This window comes from Schistocerca americana, chromosome 4 (genome assembly GCF_021461395.2).
Source record: "Schistocerca americana isolate TAMUIC-IGC-003095 chromosome 4, iqSchAmer2.1, whole genome shotgun sequence".
Classification (NCBI taxonomy): Eukaryota; Metazoa; Arthropoda; class Insecta; order Orthoptera; family Acrididae; genus Schistocerca; species Schistocerca americana.
The window spans coordinates 288737219-288755513 of NC_060122.1; the positions used below are offsets into that span (position 1 = coordinate 288737219).

An 18295-nucleotide genomic window follows, 5' to 3' on the forward strand; every position below is an offset into this window, starting at 1 on the left:
CTTTAGTGTTTGGCAGCCACGTAACTAAAAAATACAGGCTGTCAGAGAGCTGCCAACACAGTAGGATTTAACAAACATGAAACCATCAATATAGTACAGGTTGAAGTGGGACTCACATGAAATCACTAAATTTTGCCTTTAAGCAAAGCAACATCAGCATTTACATGCACATTTCAGAAATTTCAGAATAAGATGGTTCTAGTATTTGGACAATAGAAAATGACACTGTGGCATGTACACCACCAGTCTTGTTTGTAGTATATTCCGTGACACCTTTAACACACATCTAGGCCCACACTCAGTGCAGTGCTTCCCCTTTGAATCTATACCGTGGACAACATGTATGCTCCTTTACAGCCATGTGGACAACATGTTGATTGTCTGTGCTGTAACCACATAGGGTGGTTAATTCAATTATCTGTTTAAATAGTGTGCCCTGCACACACAAAATATTGCAGTACAATCTGTTTTCCAAATACGGTCATCCTGCTCTGTTTGAACTCACTCATACTAATATTGCACATTAATGAGGTATAGTGGCATTTGCTTTCAAGTTTCCACTTCATCCACTTTCTACTAAGCCTGTTTGTCATTAAGATCTTTCCAGTCACAGATGAAAGGGTTCTACCAGAAATTTTTTAACACTACCTCTTTGTAAATTTAGTTACATAATGCTGGTACATCGTTCAAACTTTCCTCACAATTTGTATTTGTTTGGTCTCGTCTTATAGTGTGGCAAAATTTTCACAAATGTAAAAAAAAAAAAAAAAAAAAAAAAAAAAAAAAAAAAAAAAAAAAAAAAAAAAAAAGCTTTTCAATATTGGAGGATATAGAATAAACCCTAAACACACAAGAGAAAGGATACAAGTAGAAGTGAAACATGTCTAGGTACAGGCTGCTGAAGTGTTATTCCTTCTTGCCTATGAAGTCATTTAAAGGAAAAGGGTATGAGCATTGGCTAAATGAAAGAGCTAATTAATTTATTACGAATGTGCCTATAAACAACAATCCTTCATGTCATCATAATGTTTGAAACTCAGTTTCTTTACTGTTATTTCATTACTGGAGTAGTCCTAAAAAGAAAAAAAGGAAGATGGTGTGGATTGGGTGGGTGGGGGTGGGGTGGGAGTGCTACATAGCACAGGTACATTAACATCAAGATCATTGTTAAGTACAGTATTAGTTCAGTTGGACAAGGATGTAGAAGAAAAAAGGCTGTGCACCAACCGAAGTGACCATATCATCAGTCACCTGTAACAAATTGGAGTAGCTATTTCTAGCTTCAGAATTAAGGAATTTGTTCTTCGGGACTCAAAGTAATGTACAATAAATATACTCACTTCAAAATTAAGAACATTAAAATCTGCAACTGTCACATAAATTATTTTTAACAACGATCTCTACAATTGCATAAAAGTATGTTGACAGGTAACTTACTTTTGCTGATAATTTTGCATTTAGGTCTGGAATTTGTCCCAGAACTGTTACCAGAGTTCTCAATGCTATAGATTTCTTCTCATCACTTACAATCTCAATTTGATAATCCAGAATTTCAGCAAAAGTGTCACATTTCTTGCTCTTCAGAGTTAGTTCCGCTAATTTATTGCAAATTTCCCTATATTTGCCTATATCACTGCAACAACAATAAAATAAAAGAATGAAGCAATTAACAAATCAGTATTTCTGTAACTGTTGTGCTTAGATTACACGGTTTTCAAGAATGATAGTACCCTTACACTCTGTTTAGTACTAATTCTTCCATCTTTATCATTTTAATTCTTTTTTATTCCATTGGATAACTGTTACACTGGCATATATTGATGGCACATGTTCACTAAATTAAGGCAGTAGTAAATGCATTGTGTAATAATACTATTGCATAGCATGTCAATTTCAAATGACGAGTTACTGTCACAGAACTGGGGGGTGATGGACATTGCCTATTATTAGGAATCATACCAGCAGTCACCTGGAATGATTTAGCAAAATATTGGAAAATCCAAATAGGGATCCAAGGGCTAGATTACAATCCTGATCCTTCACTACAGAAACACTATCATTAACTCAATACCTTCAATTACAACCACAATTAAATAGGAGTACACCTGCTGACAATCATAGTTAATTGTAAGAATACATCCATAAAAGAATTAGCTTCTAAAATCCTCTTTTTATCAATTTTTGAGTACTGTTCAGCAGTTTACAACCTTAATTAGGCAGTTTTTGTTGACTGCAGGCCACAGCTTTGACAAATCTTGGAAATAACGTATTTCAAAATGTGAAATAAGTTGTATGATTACTTTCAGTCAGAGGTCATTTTCCAGCACAAATTTTTGTTAATTGTGGAAAAAGGGGGGGAGGGCACCAAATGTGTAAAGGATTTCATGATGAGTGCACTACTTTATAAAGGGGAAACTATTTGAACTGTTAACAGTCACTGCTCTAAATGTGATTGTTTTCTGAAGCCAAGTAAGTCTGCAGCTAGTAAGCACTGCATATTGTTGGCCATAAAATAAACTACAATAACACAAAAGTAACAGTACAGATCTCAACTATTTAGGACAAGACCTTTACTGAAGTATTCAAAATCTGCTTGTCAGAAGATGTCACTGACTGTGACCGGAGATCACAAGTATGTGACACACACAATTTGCCAATGTTCCAGTATTCTATTTAAGCATAATTTGCAATTACAACTTAAAGTTTATCCAAAATGTATCTGCAGCACATGATAGGGGTGAAAAGGACACCTGAATAAATATACAGCATTTACAGTAATAAAACTGTAATAAAATTCGGATGGCAACTCAATAAGGTCTAAGCATTTTTGGAGTTGAAACTCGTGTTATTTATGACTGCAAATGAACAGGAAATTTGAAAAAGTAATGACGACTTAAACATGATGAAACATGACAAGCAGAATTGTTGTTCTTATGCTAGCCACAAATGTTTTCAGCTTGCAGCTATGAAGCATATTTCACTGTAAGAAACCATGCACAGAAAAAGACACACAGATAACTTGTAATCCTTTAAAGCAACTGATGCAATATGTTGATAGGTAGCACACCAACTACAACCTACAAAGTGAACTCAACAGTGTAACTATACTAAATACAGATTACATAGTTGTTGCAGAGAGTCACTCTAAGTGTGGGTAACAACTAACTTTCGTTGCCTTTCATTGCCTCCTTCTGGGCACAACTGCGCTTGACTATCACCGTTTGTTTATTCTGATCTGGGTACAGACTATATTTTTAGATTTAATCTCGAAGTCTGCAGATGATGGTGTTATACACTGCCTGATAAAAAAAAGTGAGGCACTCTGGAGACATGATCTCTGTAATTTCACACACACACACACACACACACACACACACACACACACCAACGGTAGGTATGTAAATGATTAAATTGACAAGTTGCACACAGGCACAATTAAAAGACACTTACATAAAACTTTTGGCCACAGTCTTCCGTCAGCAAAAGGGAAACACACACACCTTTCATACACACAAGCAAGCACACCTCGTGTACACATGACCAGCAACTGGCAACTTGGGACAGAATGCAACTGGTCCAACTGATAGTTGCATTCTGACCTAAGTTACCGGAGTTGGCGCTCATGTGTGTGTGAGATGTGCTTGCTTGTGTGTATGAAGGGTGTGTGTGTTTCTCTTTGCTGATGAAGGCTGCGGCTGAAGGCTTATATAAGTGTCATTTAATTGTGCCTGTCTGTAGCTTGTGTAATCTTTACAGTAAGTAGCAAATCTATCTTTTCCTACACTGTTTATGTTCCTATTTGGAGTTCCCATTGTTTAAATTGCAATTCTCTGTGACAGGCAGAGTATCAATCAGAGTGAATCAGTTTAGTTGGTGTTCAGTGTTATTACCAGGATTGATATGGTATGTGAAGGGGTGCAAACAGCATCAAATGTTGAGTGATCACTATGATGGACAGAAAGATGTGTACTCATCAGACAGCACTCTCAGCACCTGACAGAGTTGGGACTCATTGTGGGCCTCCACATTGTAGGCTGGACAAAGCACACAAAATCCATATTTGCATGGCATTTGGATAAGACAGATGCCCGATGTTGGATTGGATGGGAACTTGAGAGCAGGCATACTCACTCTCAAGATTCCAGTCGACCATGTCTGTATTGTACACCAAGCACATTGTAACCCTCCACACCTGCATCTGCCATCCAGCTGCAAGTGATGGACTCCCTGCAACATTCCATGTCATCTTGCACCATTGTACGAGACTATCAGCAGCTGGTGTAAGGCATTACCAGCCAATGCAAAAGCTACTGTTAAAACCACAATACCAATGACTGTGTTTGGAGTTGTACAGTGACCAGAAAGCATACACTGCTGATGAATGGCATCACATTGTGTTCAGCAGTGAATTGTATTTCTACACTACCCTTGGTGAACAGTGGGGAGTGCGGTGGAAACTGAGGAGAGGACACTTTCTTACAATGTTTTGGTGAGGCAACTCAGTGTTACTCCTAGTGTCACAGTGTGAGGAGCCATTGGGTATGGTTTCAGTTCATGGCCAGTGGTAACTGAGCATAATGGACATCCTGAACCCGTAACGCCCATATGACAGTATCATGGTGCCATTTTTCAACAGTACAATGGTTATTCATACGTAGAACCTATCTCTATGAACTGTCTGCATGATTTGAGGTACTCTAACAACTAGCACGATCCCAAGATCTTTCCCCAACAGAACAAGTGTAGGACAAGTTTAGTCATCATACTCCATCTCAGTGCCAGTATCTGCATCTATAACTACAAAGATACTCCACAAGCCACCAAGTGGCGCACTGCAGAGAGTACCCTATAATACTACTAGTCAGTCCCTTTCCTGTTCCGCTTGCAAATACAGCGAGGGAAAAATGACTATCTATATGATTCCGTATGAACTCTCATTTCTTGTATCTTATCTTTGTGGTCCTTATGTGCAATGTACTTTGGTGGCAGCAGAATCATTCGGCAGTCAGTTTCACATGCCAGTTCTCTAAACTTTCTCAATAGCGTTCCTCAAAAAGAACGCTGCCTTCCTTCTTGGGATTCCCATTTGAGTTCCCCAAGCATCTCCATTACACTTATGTGTTATCAGAATCTACCTGTAACAAATCTAGCAGTCCGCCTCTTAACTGCTTTGAGGGAGGAGGAGGAGATTAGTGTTCAAGTCTCATCTACGACAAGATCATTAGGGATGGAGCACATGCTTGGATTAGGGAAGGGTGGAGAATGAAAGCAGACACGCCCTTTCAAAGAAACCATCCTAGCATTTGCCATACACGGTTAAGGGAAATCACGGAAAACTTTAATCAAGGTGGCCATATGCGGGTTTCAACCATGGTTCTCCTAAATGCAAGTCCATTGTGCTAACCACTGTGCTATCCCACTCGGTCTGAACTGCTTTGACGCTTCCTTAAATCAGACCTGGTATGGATCCCAAACGTTCGAGCAATACTCATGAATAGTTCACACCAGTGTCCTACATGTGGTTTCCTTTACAAATGAACCACACTTTTCTAAAATTCTCCCAATAAAATGAAGCCAACCATTTGCCTTCCCTACCACAGTCCTCACCTGCTCGATCCATTTAATATTGCTCTACAGCATTATGCCCAGATATTTAAATGATGCGACTGTGTCAAGCGCGACACTACTACTGACGCTGTGTCTGAACATTACAGGTTTGTTTTTTATACTTACCCACACTAACTTAATTTTTTCTACATTTGGAGCTAGCTGTCATTAATCACACAAACTAGAAATCTTGTCCAAGTCACCTTGTGTCCTCCGACAGTCACTCAACTTTAACACCTTAGTGTACACCACAGCATCATCAGAAAATAACAGAAGATAGCTGCCCAACCTGTACATAGACAACAGCAGTCCTGTCACACTTCCCTGGGGCACTCCTGCCGGTACCCTCGTCTCTGACGAACACTCACCATACTGTGCTCTGTCTTCAAGGTACTCACATATCTGCGAATCTCTTCCATATCCTCATACCTTTGTTAACAGCCTGCAATGGGGCGCCATATCAAATACTTTCCACAAATCTATAAATATAGAATCTGTCTGTTGCCCTTCCTCTATAGTTTACAGTACATCATGTGAAAACAGGGCAAGCTGAGTTTTGCATGAGCAATGCTTTCTAAAACCATGCTGATTTGTGAAAATAATGTTCTCGGTCTCAAGAAAATTTATTATAATCGAACTGAGAATATGTTCAAGGACTCTGCAGCAAACCAAAGTTAGGGATTGGTTGGTAATTTTGCGGGTCCATTCTTTTACTTTTCTTATATACTGAAGTCACCTGTGCATTTTTCCCATTGCTTGCAACTTTGCACTGGGCGAGAGATTTGTGACAAATGCAAGCTAGGTAAGGGGCCAGTGCTGTAAAACTTAAGTGAATTAGGATGCTATCAGGACCTGGTGACTCACTTGTTTCTCTATACCAGGCATGACTATTACCATGTCCTCAACATGGTAGTGTGTGCGATAGTCAAATGACAGTATGTTTGTACGATTCTCTCCCATGAACAATTTCTTAAATGCAATATTCAAAACTTTGGCTTTTGTTTTACTGTCTCCAACTGCCACACCACCCTGGGCCAACAAGGGACTAAATGAAAATCTTAGACACTTAGTGCATTTACATAGGACCAGAATTTTCTAAGGTTCTTCGCTAGATCTTTTGCTAAGGTATAACAGTGGTAATTGTTGTATGCTTCATGCATAGATCTTTTCACAAAGACATGAATCTCTACCAATCTTTACCTGTCGTCATATGGGCGTTCTCTTTTTAACAGAGGGAGCAACTGCTTCTGCTTCCCCAGCATTTTCCGAATTTTATTACTGGACCACAGTGGATCTTTTAATTCCTTAGTCCACTTACTGGGCAAATAACTCTCCAGACCACGATTTACAATCTGCTTAAACTTCACAAATAATTCATCTATGTCAAGCTTGCTGGAACTAAGTTATGTCAATTCAGTAAATGAGATGCTAGCAACTGCTTAACTGCTTCTTCTAGCAGAAACACTCCCCTAGACTTCTCGACGGATTTATTACCTTCTGTAACCATAGCTGCTATAATGACATTATGATTGCTAATCCTGATTTTTATACTGACATTGATAACATCCAGCCTATGTGCAGCTACAAGGTGTAAGATATTCTCATGCCGAACTAGCTGCTCAAAACAGTTCTCAGAAAACTGTGTTCAAAAGTACTTTGCAGGAGTGTCTGTCTTTACCCCTGCAATGAATCCATAGACTTTCTGGTCTACACTTAATAGATTAAAGTAATCTCCCACTAGTACTGCATGATCTGGGTATTTATGCACTACTAATTGCAGCCTTGCTTTTAATGATTCTAGAACTGTCAAAGCGGAATCGAGTTCCCGGTATAAACAGCCAACAATTAACTTGGTTTCACCTACACCTGTTATATGTGACCAGGTAATTTCATTGTCACACTCAACTTCAACCTCAATAGGTACAACAATTTTATCAACAGCAATGAACACTCCAGCTCCTATGGCGTCTAATCTGTCTTTCTGATATAAATTCCGTGATGCACTAAAGAGCCTTCCACTTTCGGTTTCAGCCAGCTCTCGATCCCGAGAATAATCTGAGCACAAGAACTTCCCTAGAGGACAGTAAATTTGGGAACTTTGTTACGAACACTTCGACAGTTTACTAATAAAATTCTGACATTCTAAGTGTCTTTATTTGAATGCGGTCTGACTCCCCTTACTAAGTATCAACTGGTGAGTGTTCAACAGAGTACCTCTCAAACTATTGCCTAGCCTAAAAACTGTCATGTGCACTCCACAAATACTCTGCTACCCGAGTAGCTGCTTCCTTTGTGTAGTGATCCCCTGACCTATCAAGTGGAGTCCTACAAATCCCCACCTGATAATGCAGGTGCAGAAATCTGCAGTCAAGACAGTCACAGAGTCGACAAAGTCTTTGGATGGGAGCCTCCACTCAGCTCCAAATCAAAGGACCTTGATCAACATTTGGAACAATGCTGCAAATTGTGAGCTCTCTTTGCACCCCACATGTGACACCAGCAGCTTTCACCACTTCCGCCAGCTGCCTGTAAGAACTGAGCATGACCTCGGAACCCTTGCGGCAGGCGTAGTCAGTGCCAACATGAAGCACAACTTGCAGGTGACTGCACCCTAAATGTTTGATAGCAGCAGGCAGGGCCACCTCTGCATCTCAGATTAGGTCCCCCAGCAGACATACTGAGTGCACATTGGCTTTCTTTCCAACTCTGAATGCTATTTGTCTAAGGGGCTCCATAAAGTGCCTAATGTTGGAGTTCTTGACAACTAGTAAACCTTCCCCCCCCCCCCCACCCCACCCCCATGTGCTTGCTCAGACCCAGCTGAAGCAGCAGCCACATGTCCACTCAGACCGAATGTGTGTGGCCAGACAGCCAGTCTCTACAATGGCCCTCCGACTTTAGTGAAATGAACACATTAGCACCACCACTCTGCTGTGGGGGTGGACCCACTGCACCAGGTACACTAGGAGGTGTCAGAGCAGCAGAGACCATGGGCAAAACAAGTGACACGCCATATTCTCCACCTCCACTACATCCCGAGACAGCACCCTGAATGTGACTGACTGTAGCCAAAGCACATTCAGCTGTTCACGAACTGCAGCAGTTGTGTCCGCACACAGCACGTACACATCCAACCCATCCTAAATAGTCTAATTGAAGAAGTGATTGTAAAAGCAGACAGAATCCTAGATACGCAACTTGCTATCCTCCTGATGTGTTACCAATGGATGCTGGTGCGTTAATGAGTGATGTAGCTGGCTGTTCAGAAGAAATCGAAACTACACTACAGGCTGAAAGCATTTACACTTACAAAAATGTGATGTTAAACCTCTTTAAACAGAAAAACATACATGAAATTTAAGAACTATACTATGAGGAAAACACAGGAAAAGAAAAACACTTAACTTGCTGCTCTGTAGATGTGTATCAACCCACAGCTTGCCTGATAGCATGGACCAGTTACAGCAGTTTTGGGCCAGTGAGCTTCACGGGAGTATACAGTGATTTTACGGCACCCTTCCCAACTGAATCAATGCTGCTTCCAGGACAGAGGTGGTGCAATATCATGCTGATAAGTGGGCTCATACTACCAAGTACTTCGTAAATATGACTTGATTTTGTAGTCACTGAAATATCATCATGTACCTTCTCAACCCATGAAGTTTCATTCTGTTGCCTTTTGGTTGCTTCCTTTTTTGTCATGTAGCACATATTGTTATATACTTTAGTTAAGTTATAATCAAATCTTGAGAGGATGTCAGCCTGGTGCAAAGATTCAGTTAGCTCTATACAAATAGTAATGAAAAGCAGTGCACTTCAGGAAATATACACATAGCCGCCAAAGTTTACATGATTACCAAGTCAGCCATGCTGTACAAATGTTTGTTATGTGGGAATATGAAGTTCAATCTTTACAAAAGTTGCAACATGGATCAATCAAAAGACAAGTTTCGATTCAGCAGTAAAATATGGTAACGTAACAAGTTTATCTACATGATGGCTTTCTTACAAAATACTTTCATTCCTCATTCTGAAATACTGCTGTAGTTTGTGGAATGTATTCAGTTGGATTAACAACCAACATGGAGCATGTGAAAAGAGGAGCAATGCAAATGCTCACAGGGTTGTCACATATACATTAAACAATCTCAAGTATAGGATACTCAAAGAAATAGATTTCCTATGTAGTATAAACTTACTTACAAGATTACAAGATACATGGTGGTATCAACATTTGTACGTCCTGACTCTGTAATGACCATTAAGATAAAATTAGATTAATAGTTTGTAGTGGCATGACACAGTTTTTATCACCATGCCCAAGCCATGAATAGAAAGACAAAAAACACAAAATAAAAACAATCCTCCAGTAACAAATCTTACTGACAATTTGCAGTGTGTTGACAGGAGAAACCAGTTGCAGGCAACAGTCGCCTAGACATTATGTTTCCCTTTTTTAAGTAAACATACTTAGTAGGAAATACAACACAAGCATGACAGAGGTGGAAAAATAAATAAATAAATAAATAAATTAAAAAATACAATGGCTGGGTGAGTGTCAACTATTGTCAGTAGCGCTGCAGCAGTGGCTGGAAATGACAGCTCTTACTCTTTCTTGCAGCGAATGTGAGGTTTGGACTGAGATTAAATAAATAAATAAAATTAAAAAAAAAAAAACAAACAAGAATGCAGACCAAAATTCATCATGAGCTGTGTCAGGTGTACAGGAAAGTCATTAACAATTACCAATGACAACATTATGGAGATGCACTGAGAACTGTTTGTGCTTTATGGTGACATGTTGTTCCATGATATGGATCTCAACATCTATTTTCTGCAGGTATCATGAGCCTTGTTTCATGAAACTGTCAATGAGTAACTGCTGCTGCTCAAGGATGCTCTCAGTTACCAACATACTTTAACTTATGTTCATTTATTAGTTCCTCAATATGTTCCTACAGAATACCTTACAAAACTCACACTGACATGAGGAGGATTTCGTTCATAAAATACCAATGTGTCCTCGTTTGTAAACAGCCAACAATAATGTTTGAGAGAGTAAGGCAACATTTAAAGTAATGGTTGTGTATGTTTCACTTCAAAAATTAGCACAACTAATCAAAATAATCCTGGAACATTTTTATCATTCAATATATGAAAGTTCCATGTAACTTCTTTGTTAACTTTTTTTACAATTCCCAAAACAAATTTAATAATTATGGAAGTATGCAGAAGTGACAGGTATAAGGCTATGTAATATGGATGAATGTTTCATGTGGTAACATCATTTGTGGTGAAGTAAGATTTTACAAATAATGACTGGTGTACAGTGGCCTTATAATACTGCAAAATTCGTTGTCTGCAGCCCATTTTACTGGATTTTTGCTTATGACAGCACCCTGTAGGTAGTAGATAATGTCCACATCAATTCTACACTTCCAGTCTGGCCTCATAGAATAAATATGTAGTGAATGATTAGTTTTTAGTCTAAAAACATCTCCACAACCATTACTTCCTCGGTTTTGTCCACAGCAAAATTCCTGTTTCTTAGAAGGTGTTCTTGTTTTGAATTCAACTGATTTTAATTTTGTCTGAGAGTTGTAGAGCAACACAATGAGCTTGCTTTTCACTGACACCCAAGTTTCCTTTTGTTCAGAATACATTTCTTTCAGAAATAAGTGTTAAGAAATATCTTGTAGGTAACAACAGGCAATTAGCAGTACCTTTTAGTTCATAACTACTTACTTGTGACTATTCGATGCTACAGCACTGTTGAAACCAGTAGCCTAAATAAAGTGTTAAAAAAATAATGACTGAGTGTGTATATTTTCACAATGGGTCAAATGGCTGCTGTCCCTCATTCTATATTTTTACAATGGATTTATGATTATATGGGAACAGTTCCATGTGATAAACCAACATGAAATGAAATGTCATCAGTCCAATAATTTGCTGTCTGTTCATATTCCCAATGTTTGAAAAATGGACAAGTGGTCACAACAAATATAACTTCCAATACTTGTGTTCCCTCCATGAAGCTACTTGTGTCAATGAAACATTACAACTTTGTTTATACACACTTCTGTCACCACCTGCAGAGTTTCAGATGGCGATAACACGGTAAAAAATGAAATTTATCACTGAATACTCTTCATAAAAGTGTTTTGAAAACAGGTACTTTGTGAACGCCTCCTCGACTATGATCTACATACCCATTCTGCAAACCAATGTGATGTACAGAGTAGTAGGTGCTTAGCACTGCACTACATGTTAGGATTTCTTCCCACACCAACAGCATATGGCATGCATGAAGAATGAAGTTTAAGTAATCTGTGTGCACTGTAATTAGCATAAGTTGTCTTTACAGTCTCCATAGGAGTGATATGTGGGAGGATGAAGTATAATTCTAGATTCTTCACTGAATACTGGTTCTTGAAAATTTGTAACTATGCTTTCAGGAGATAATGGGCATCTATCTTCAAGTGTCTGCCTAATCAGGTTTTTCAGTACTTCCATACACCTTCTCACGACTCAAATAAAGCTGCAATTATTTGTCCTATTCACTACGAGTCCCACACAGTTGAGCAGTATTATAAAATGAAACACAAGTGCTTCATAAGCAGGCCACTTTGTAGATGGACTATTTTCCCAGTATCATGTCAATGAATGTAAGTCTGCTTTATCTATGACAGAATGTGTGGTAACACAGTTTCATAGCCACACAAATTGTTACATCCAGATATTCGAGAGTGCACAATTGTACAATTTTGAAAATATAAATTAATCATCAAGAGCTGTCTGAGTAACTTTGTAGATAATAGTTCATTACAGATAACTGTATCATGTGCAAAAAGTCTGAAGTTGGTAATAATATTTTTCTTCAGGTCATTAATATACAAAACGAGCAGCAGTGTGTTTAAGAACTGTGCTTCTCTCTCCCTCCAGTAGATTATGGAGGCAAAGTGGGATAGAGATTTTGCAATTTTCCTTTCTCACTGGGAAATAATGCTACACAGTGCGGTAAGCAGAAACTGCTTATTTTAAGCTTTCGTAAACAAATTTTTATTGGTTCATGTTAACAACAGGACATTTTATGAAACAGAGAAAATTTTAATGCAACATGTAAAAAAAAGAAAAAAGCAATACCATGCTAATTTCCACTTTCATGTCAACATTCTCGGACAAAATGAGGAAATCTTTCTCTCCTGATGCCTTGATACACATCAATTCTCTATTCAGTATTATTGTACAGATCATCTTGGATGTCAGAAGCTAGAGGAAAATGGATCATCATCATTCTTTCCCTTTCCTTTTTTCTTACAAAATTTACTTAAATCATCTTATCCTTTGGTGTGCCAGATAAGTTTTGTCATGTGGTTTTCCTCTGTGATAAAATACATTACAATGTAGTCCTTGGCTTGTCTCCTAGTTCTTAGTGGAAACTGACATTTTATTTTGCTACTGCTGTTATCATCTGCACGAGTCTAAATTTTTTGTTCAACTCTTGTCATCTAATATGTCAATGGTTCAATTGGTTGGACATTAGTGGAAATCTGATGCCTGGAGATACTGCCATGGGTGGCAGTTGTGGCAACAATGAAGCCAAAATTGGTAGCTTGTTGAATCACTAGATCCAGCTATGACAAGCTTTTCTGATAGAATATCTATCCATATCTTCTTCGACTCTGAGCGTTGGAAATTTCCTTGCACTTTCTGCAGTGCTTTTCCAGGATCCAATAGTATTTTGCGTTTTCAGGACCTACAGTATCATACACCATGCTGTAAAGCCAAAGGTGACATTCTTTGGCACATTCTCAATTTTTTACAATGCTTCCATCAGTTTTCTTGGAAACTAGACCTTTGGCATACATCTCTTGTACAGTTTTTTCCAGTTCATCAAAACAGTCCTCAATGCTGCTTTAATGGGTCTAAATACTGCAACATCCAAGGGCTGAGTGAGATGTGTAGAATTCGGAGGCAGCATTATAAAACAGCAATATACTGTGGTCATTAAACAGCTTACACTTCCTGGAAGAGCTCTCTTCGAAAACTGTCCCCCATAACAGTTTTTCTTCCCTTAAACCTTATTAAGTATGGCAGAGCTACTTTCACAAACCATTATTCAAATAAAGGCATGTCATACCAACCAGATTTGCTTACTTCATAGCGTGAGTCCTCAACATGACCTTTTGTCCATGTTAGGTCGAGACTTGTGGCCACACTCCTGTAGGCAACAAAATGTAGGAGTATTTCTCCATTTTCGGATACAGCAAACATTACACTAACTTGCTGTTTGCTGTAATCAATAACTCTTTCTGGATGTCGACATACTCTTCTCACAATGACCCTGGAAGACCCAGGATCATACGTGAAATTTGTCTCGTCACAATTTAGTATCCTCTCTGGAGAAATATCTTTCAGATTAGCTACCGTATTCTTAAAGTACATAACCAATTAGACATTCTTCTTCAACAACAGCCCTTGATCTCACATTTTCAGGTAGACAAAATGTTAGATTAGCATGTTGATGAAAGAGATTCTTAACCCATTCTCTCTCACATCTGGTATCCTGGGACTCGTTCACTTGATGTCCATGCCACTCAAGGAAAAGTTTTTACCATATCCCTAAAATCACCACTTTGAAGGGGAAATCCCCACTGTGCACAGGTTGAAAACCCTTCTACTGTTAATTTTTCATGTTCTTCACTTAAAGCTTTCGGATCTCCACATTTTCTCTTAAATTTTTCCATGTACCCTATCTCCCAGTGGTGTTTTTGGAGCAACATATTCCTTGGCTATTTTCCTTAAGCTTCTGCCACATCTCTCATCCTCTGCAATAACTTTTTCATTGCTTTTTTGTCATATTTAAAGAGGCCAGTGCTCCCAGCAACCTTTTTTGTGCTTTCTGGCTATGTCCCACTTCATCCTTGAAAATGGCAATTATTTAAACAAAATAACCTCATGAATAAATTACTGACAAAAATACCACAATAATTTGTGTACAACAGAACCTCAATTCCGTGTCTGAGACTGTTGGTTACTTTGAGAAATGTAATCATGTTTTTCAGTTATGGAGGAGGTCTGAAGATATCACGTAGTTTTCCTCTCCCTACATCAAAAGAAAAAAAAAATATTCTGTGAATTAATTACCAACAAAACTAACGTGAAATACAATGTATCTGCTTTATTAAATCTTGATGATCAAAACCAAGTGGAGAGACTAACTTCAGAGTCACTAGATGTCTGCAACAACAAAACAGCAAAGATACTATTACATCCCACATCATCCCATATGTCCTGCTCCATTCTGCTCTGTGTTAAGGTTCAATCTTAGTCTTCATGAAATTCAAAATTCTGCCGCCTTTTATTCTGAGAGTTCAAATGTAAAATTAATATAAGTCTGAAGCATGGGAATTTTAATGTGTTAATGTAATATAACCAATTAGCACTATCCGAACTTTGGCCTCATTCTGTGAAACTGGACAGATGGTAAAAAGTATGGTTTTCTCTGAATCAGTGTAGTTTAGAGAATGTCATCTAGTGGAAACTGGGGCTTATATTTCAGGATTACTAGCTTTGAATGCTAATGGTCACTCATCACTTGTGATCTAGTCCACTCTAAAACCCCAGGCACAATGCCCCGCATTATTTCTATTCACTCTTCCAACTGCACACTGTCACAATCTAACACTGCGTGTTGATCATTTCCATAATATAACTTTCCGATAACTCTGCGGGATCTCAAGACAAGATTTTATACTAGGAATGATTTGTTTACCTTTATCAGGTTCTCTGCTCACCACATATTTTAATTTCATTATGATGCACACTGTTTTTGTTACTACTCCTGCTGCCAGTGTGTTAAATCATCTTTACCATGACCACTGGTTAATTAAACTAACAGTTTTCATTTCAAATTAAGGACAAATATATGGTAATTTATAGTATGGGAATAAATGTAATCTTTGATGAGCCAGGAAAATTAATTCAATATGCAAAAACATGCTGTGTACATGCCAAGTGTGACTGAAGGAACAACATATGACATGAAACAAAATGTGAAATTAAAACAAGGAATTGAAACACACACACAGCCTACCTTACAAATGTACAACAAATTGCATTTATAGAGCTTGTGTATGATTTACTAAGCAACAAACAATACTGAACATAGCCGAGTGTTGCGAGGTGATATACAAAGGCACATAGACATGAAATTCAAATTTATCGTCATTACTCTATCGCTGAAAAGATGTACATACGTTTCAAGAATAAGTAGCTGCTGATATACTGGGTAGAGTTCCTTGTAGGCTGTTTCAGAATCATCCTTTTCATAAAAGGAGGCAAGGCCTTGCCATGCAAGCAGTTGCTTTGGTGAAGCTTCAATAGCCTTTCTAAATGCATTGGGGGCTTGATCCCTCTTGTCAGATTCTTGCAATGCAACTCCAAACAACACAAGGCCAACATAATTATTACGATCAGCTTTCAAAACAGCCTGTTAAAATGAAGTACAAATTATTGCTCTTATAATCCAAGAGTGGCCACAGTAATAAACAATATGTTCGGTAACTGCTACTGCCATGTATCAATTTTCGTTTACAAATGCACATTTTCACATTTTAAAATAACTGAACATACCTTGCATTTCTGCAGTGCAGTATTAAAGTCTTTATTTTTAATAGCTTCCCGTGCCTCCTTCAAATTGGTCTTTATTTCTTTGGCGTCCATCCTCAGGTTACAATTCTATCAGAAATGCTTTCCCTAAACATAAAAAAAAAAATCTGGAAGAAAACTGCATGGAAGCATTTTAGTTCATAAACAAGTAGTAAAGGGCCACAAGAGTAGCCCTATAAGCTATTGTTGACAACTTCACTGTGCTGAATGATATGAAGTGTATCGGAGCAAGAAACCAACTGAAAGAGTAAAATTTTTATTTGTTTTGACCTTTCTATTAATACGACACAACAGCAGCTGCAAAACAGTTTATTTCATTTAATAAATTTTACAATTGTGAATTGAAAAAAGAAGGTATCTAGCGTGAATTATGTAATAGGTACTGTGCTGACATTTGCCACTAATGCTTTAGTTAATCTTTAGTTTGCTTGTAAGACCTTTAGCTGTTTTCAAAGCTTACTTAACATTTTGTACATTGGTTAAAGACGTAGTCATACTCAAGTTCATTCGTTGTTCTCAGTCCAACGAATAAATGCTACTGCTACTTATTACACATTCATATTAACCGCAAATATTGCCAAGAAATTGTGCCAGAGTAAGAACCCAAGCTACTTAAAAACAGGCTACAAAATTTTCGTGAAACAGCAGCACATAATGATCTGATCGCTCACTTACGAGCTAAACATATATTTTGAGCATGAACAGAATTCCATATAATACCAACGAATTATAGTATGAGGAGTTTATTAATTCATTATGTTTGCATAACTGGCGCTGACTGCAAGCAACTGAGAGTCTTAAATGTTGTTCATCTTCTGCCGTAAAAGTTCACGATCTTACTTTCTGTCCTAGAGTCTGCTTCACTATTGAGGCTACTGTAATTTGAACAGTGTGTCAGCATGAGTAAAACTGGACGTAAGAAATCAGAATCACTGTTTTACAAAAAGTATGGATCCGTAATAAGTGAATACGATTATGTTGTTTTGTTCTTAATTCATTGTCATTGTTTATATTTTAATCGAACATCATTGTATACTAAAGAGAATGCAACCGCTCCCCTTACCTTCAAAATGATTTTTTGATAAAGGTTGCTACTTCTACAAAAAAATATTTATTCAAAAGAATCTGCATCAATATAAAACAATTCTACAGTCACAAACGTCATTTCTTCCACCAACGCCTTCTGCTAGCCGCTGCCGCATGTAAGATGCGGCTCATGGATATTCTTTATCGTTCTCTTCGCGGAAGTGAGTGAAGGATAATCGACTGTTGAGTATTGACTGTAAAAAGTGCATGCTCCCTCGTCGTATCAAATTCCTAGGCAGAATGAGATTATGTGGACTCTTGGTTTTTCCTGTCAATTTTATCACATAGCATTATGAGAGAAGACCTGCTCTCTATTGTGTTGACATCATTTGATACTGGAGAATTTTAGAAATGTACTCGTGGAATCTCTTGCGGAAACGCTCTGTAACTATCATGCATGCAGCTGAATACCACAATAAATTGAGAATTCTGGAGCACGCTTTTACCAAGCAGGTCACCTCAAATTGTCGTAATGTTTTATTCACTATTTTTACAAAATACCAAAAACTATAAACAGATCGATTAACATTTGACGGAACGGAACAGGACTGAACAGGCCAACAAAACAATCTACATTTCAAATGACGGCATCTACAAAGACTGTCAACGGAACGGAAAGGGGCAGTACGAGAAGGAACGAGACGGCAAGGTCAGGGTTTTCCGGGAAGGAAGTTTTGATGTTGACATTGGTAGGGCACGGTGCCGTCGTTTACTAATATCTTTGCCGAGCTCACTTACGTCATAGTCTGAAAAAAAAGCGTAGGTCATTCCCGGTTTTAAGAAAGGCCGCAAGACAGATCCACACCATTATAGACTTATATCGTTGATATCAGTCTGTTGTAGAATCATGGTACATGTTTTATGCTCAAGAATTATGACGTTTTTGAAAAATGAACATCTCCTCCATAAAAATCAACATGGATTTCGC

The 18295-nt window shown here is 38.2% G+C and overlaps 1 protein-coding gene across 1 annotated transcript in view; it reads right to left on the reverse strand.

The window, feature by feature from the left end:
* Nucleotides 1–17495, reverse strand: part of LOC124612407 (tetratricopeptide repeat protein 37) — a 161029-nt gene extending 143534 nt beyond the window's left edge. Inside the window, exons 1-4 of the mRNA XM_047140599.1 lie at nt 17345–17495; nt 16246–16368; nt 15870–16102; nt 1438–1633 (exon numbers count right to left, since the gene is read on the reverse strand). Of these exons, the coding sequence (XP_046996555.1) occupies nt 1438–1633; nt 15870–16102; nt 16246–16335 (519 nt within the window). The 5' untranslated portion in view covers nt 16336–16368; nt 17345–17495. The remainder of the gene's footprint in view (nt 1–1437; nt 1634–15869; nt 16103–16245; nt 16369–17344) is intronic.
* Nucleotides 17496–18295: the final 800 nt, after the last annotated feature.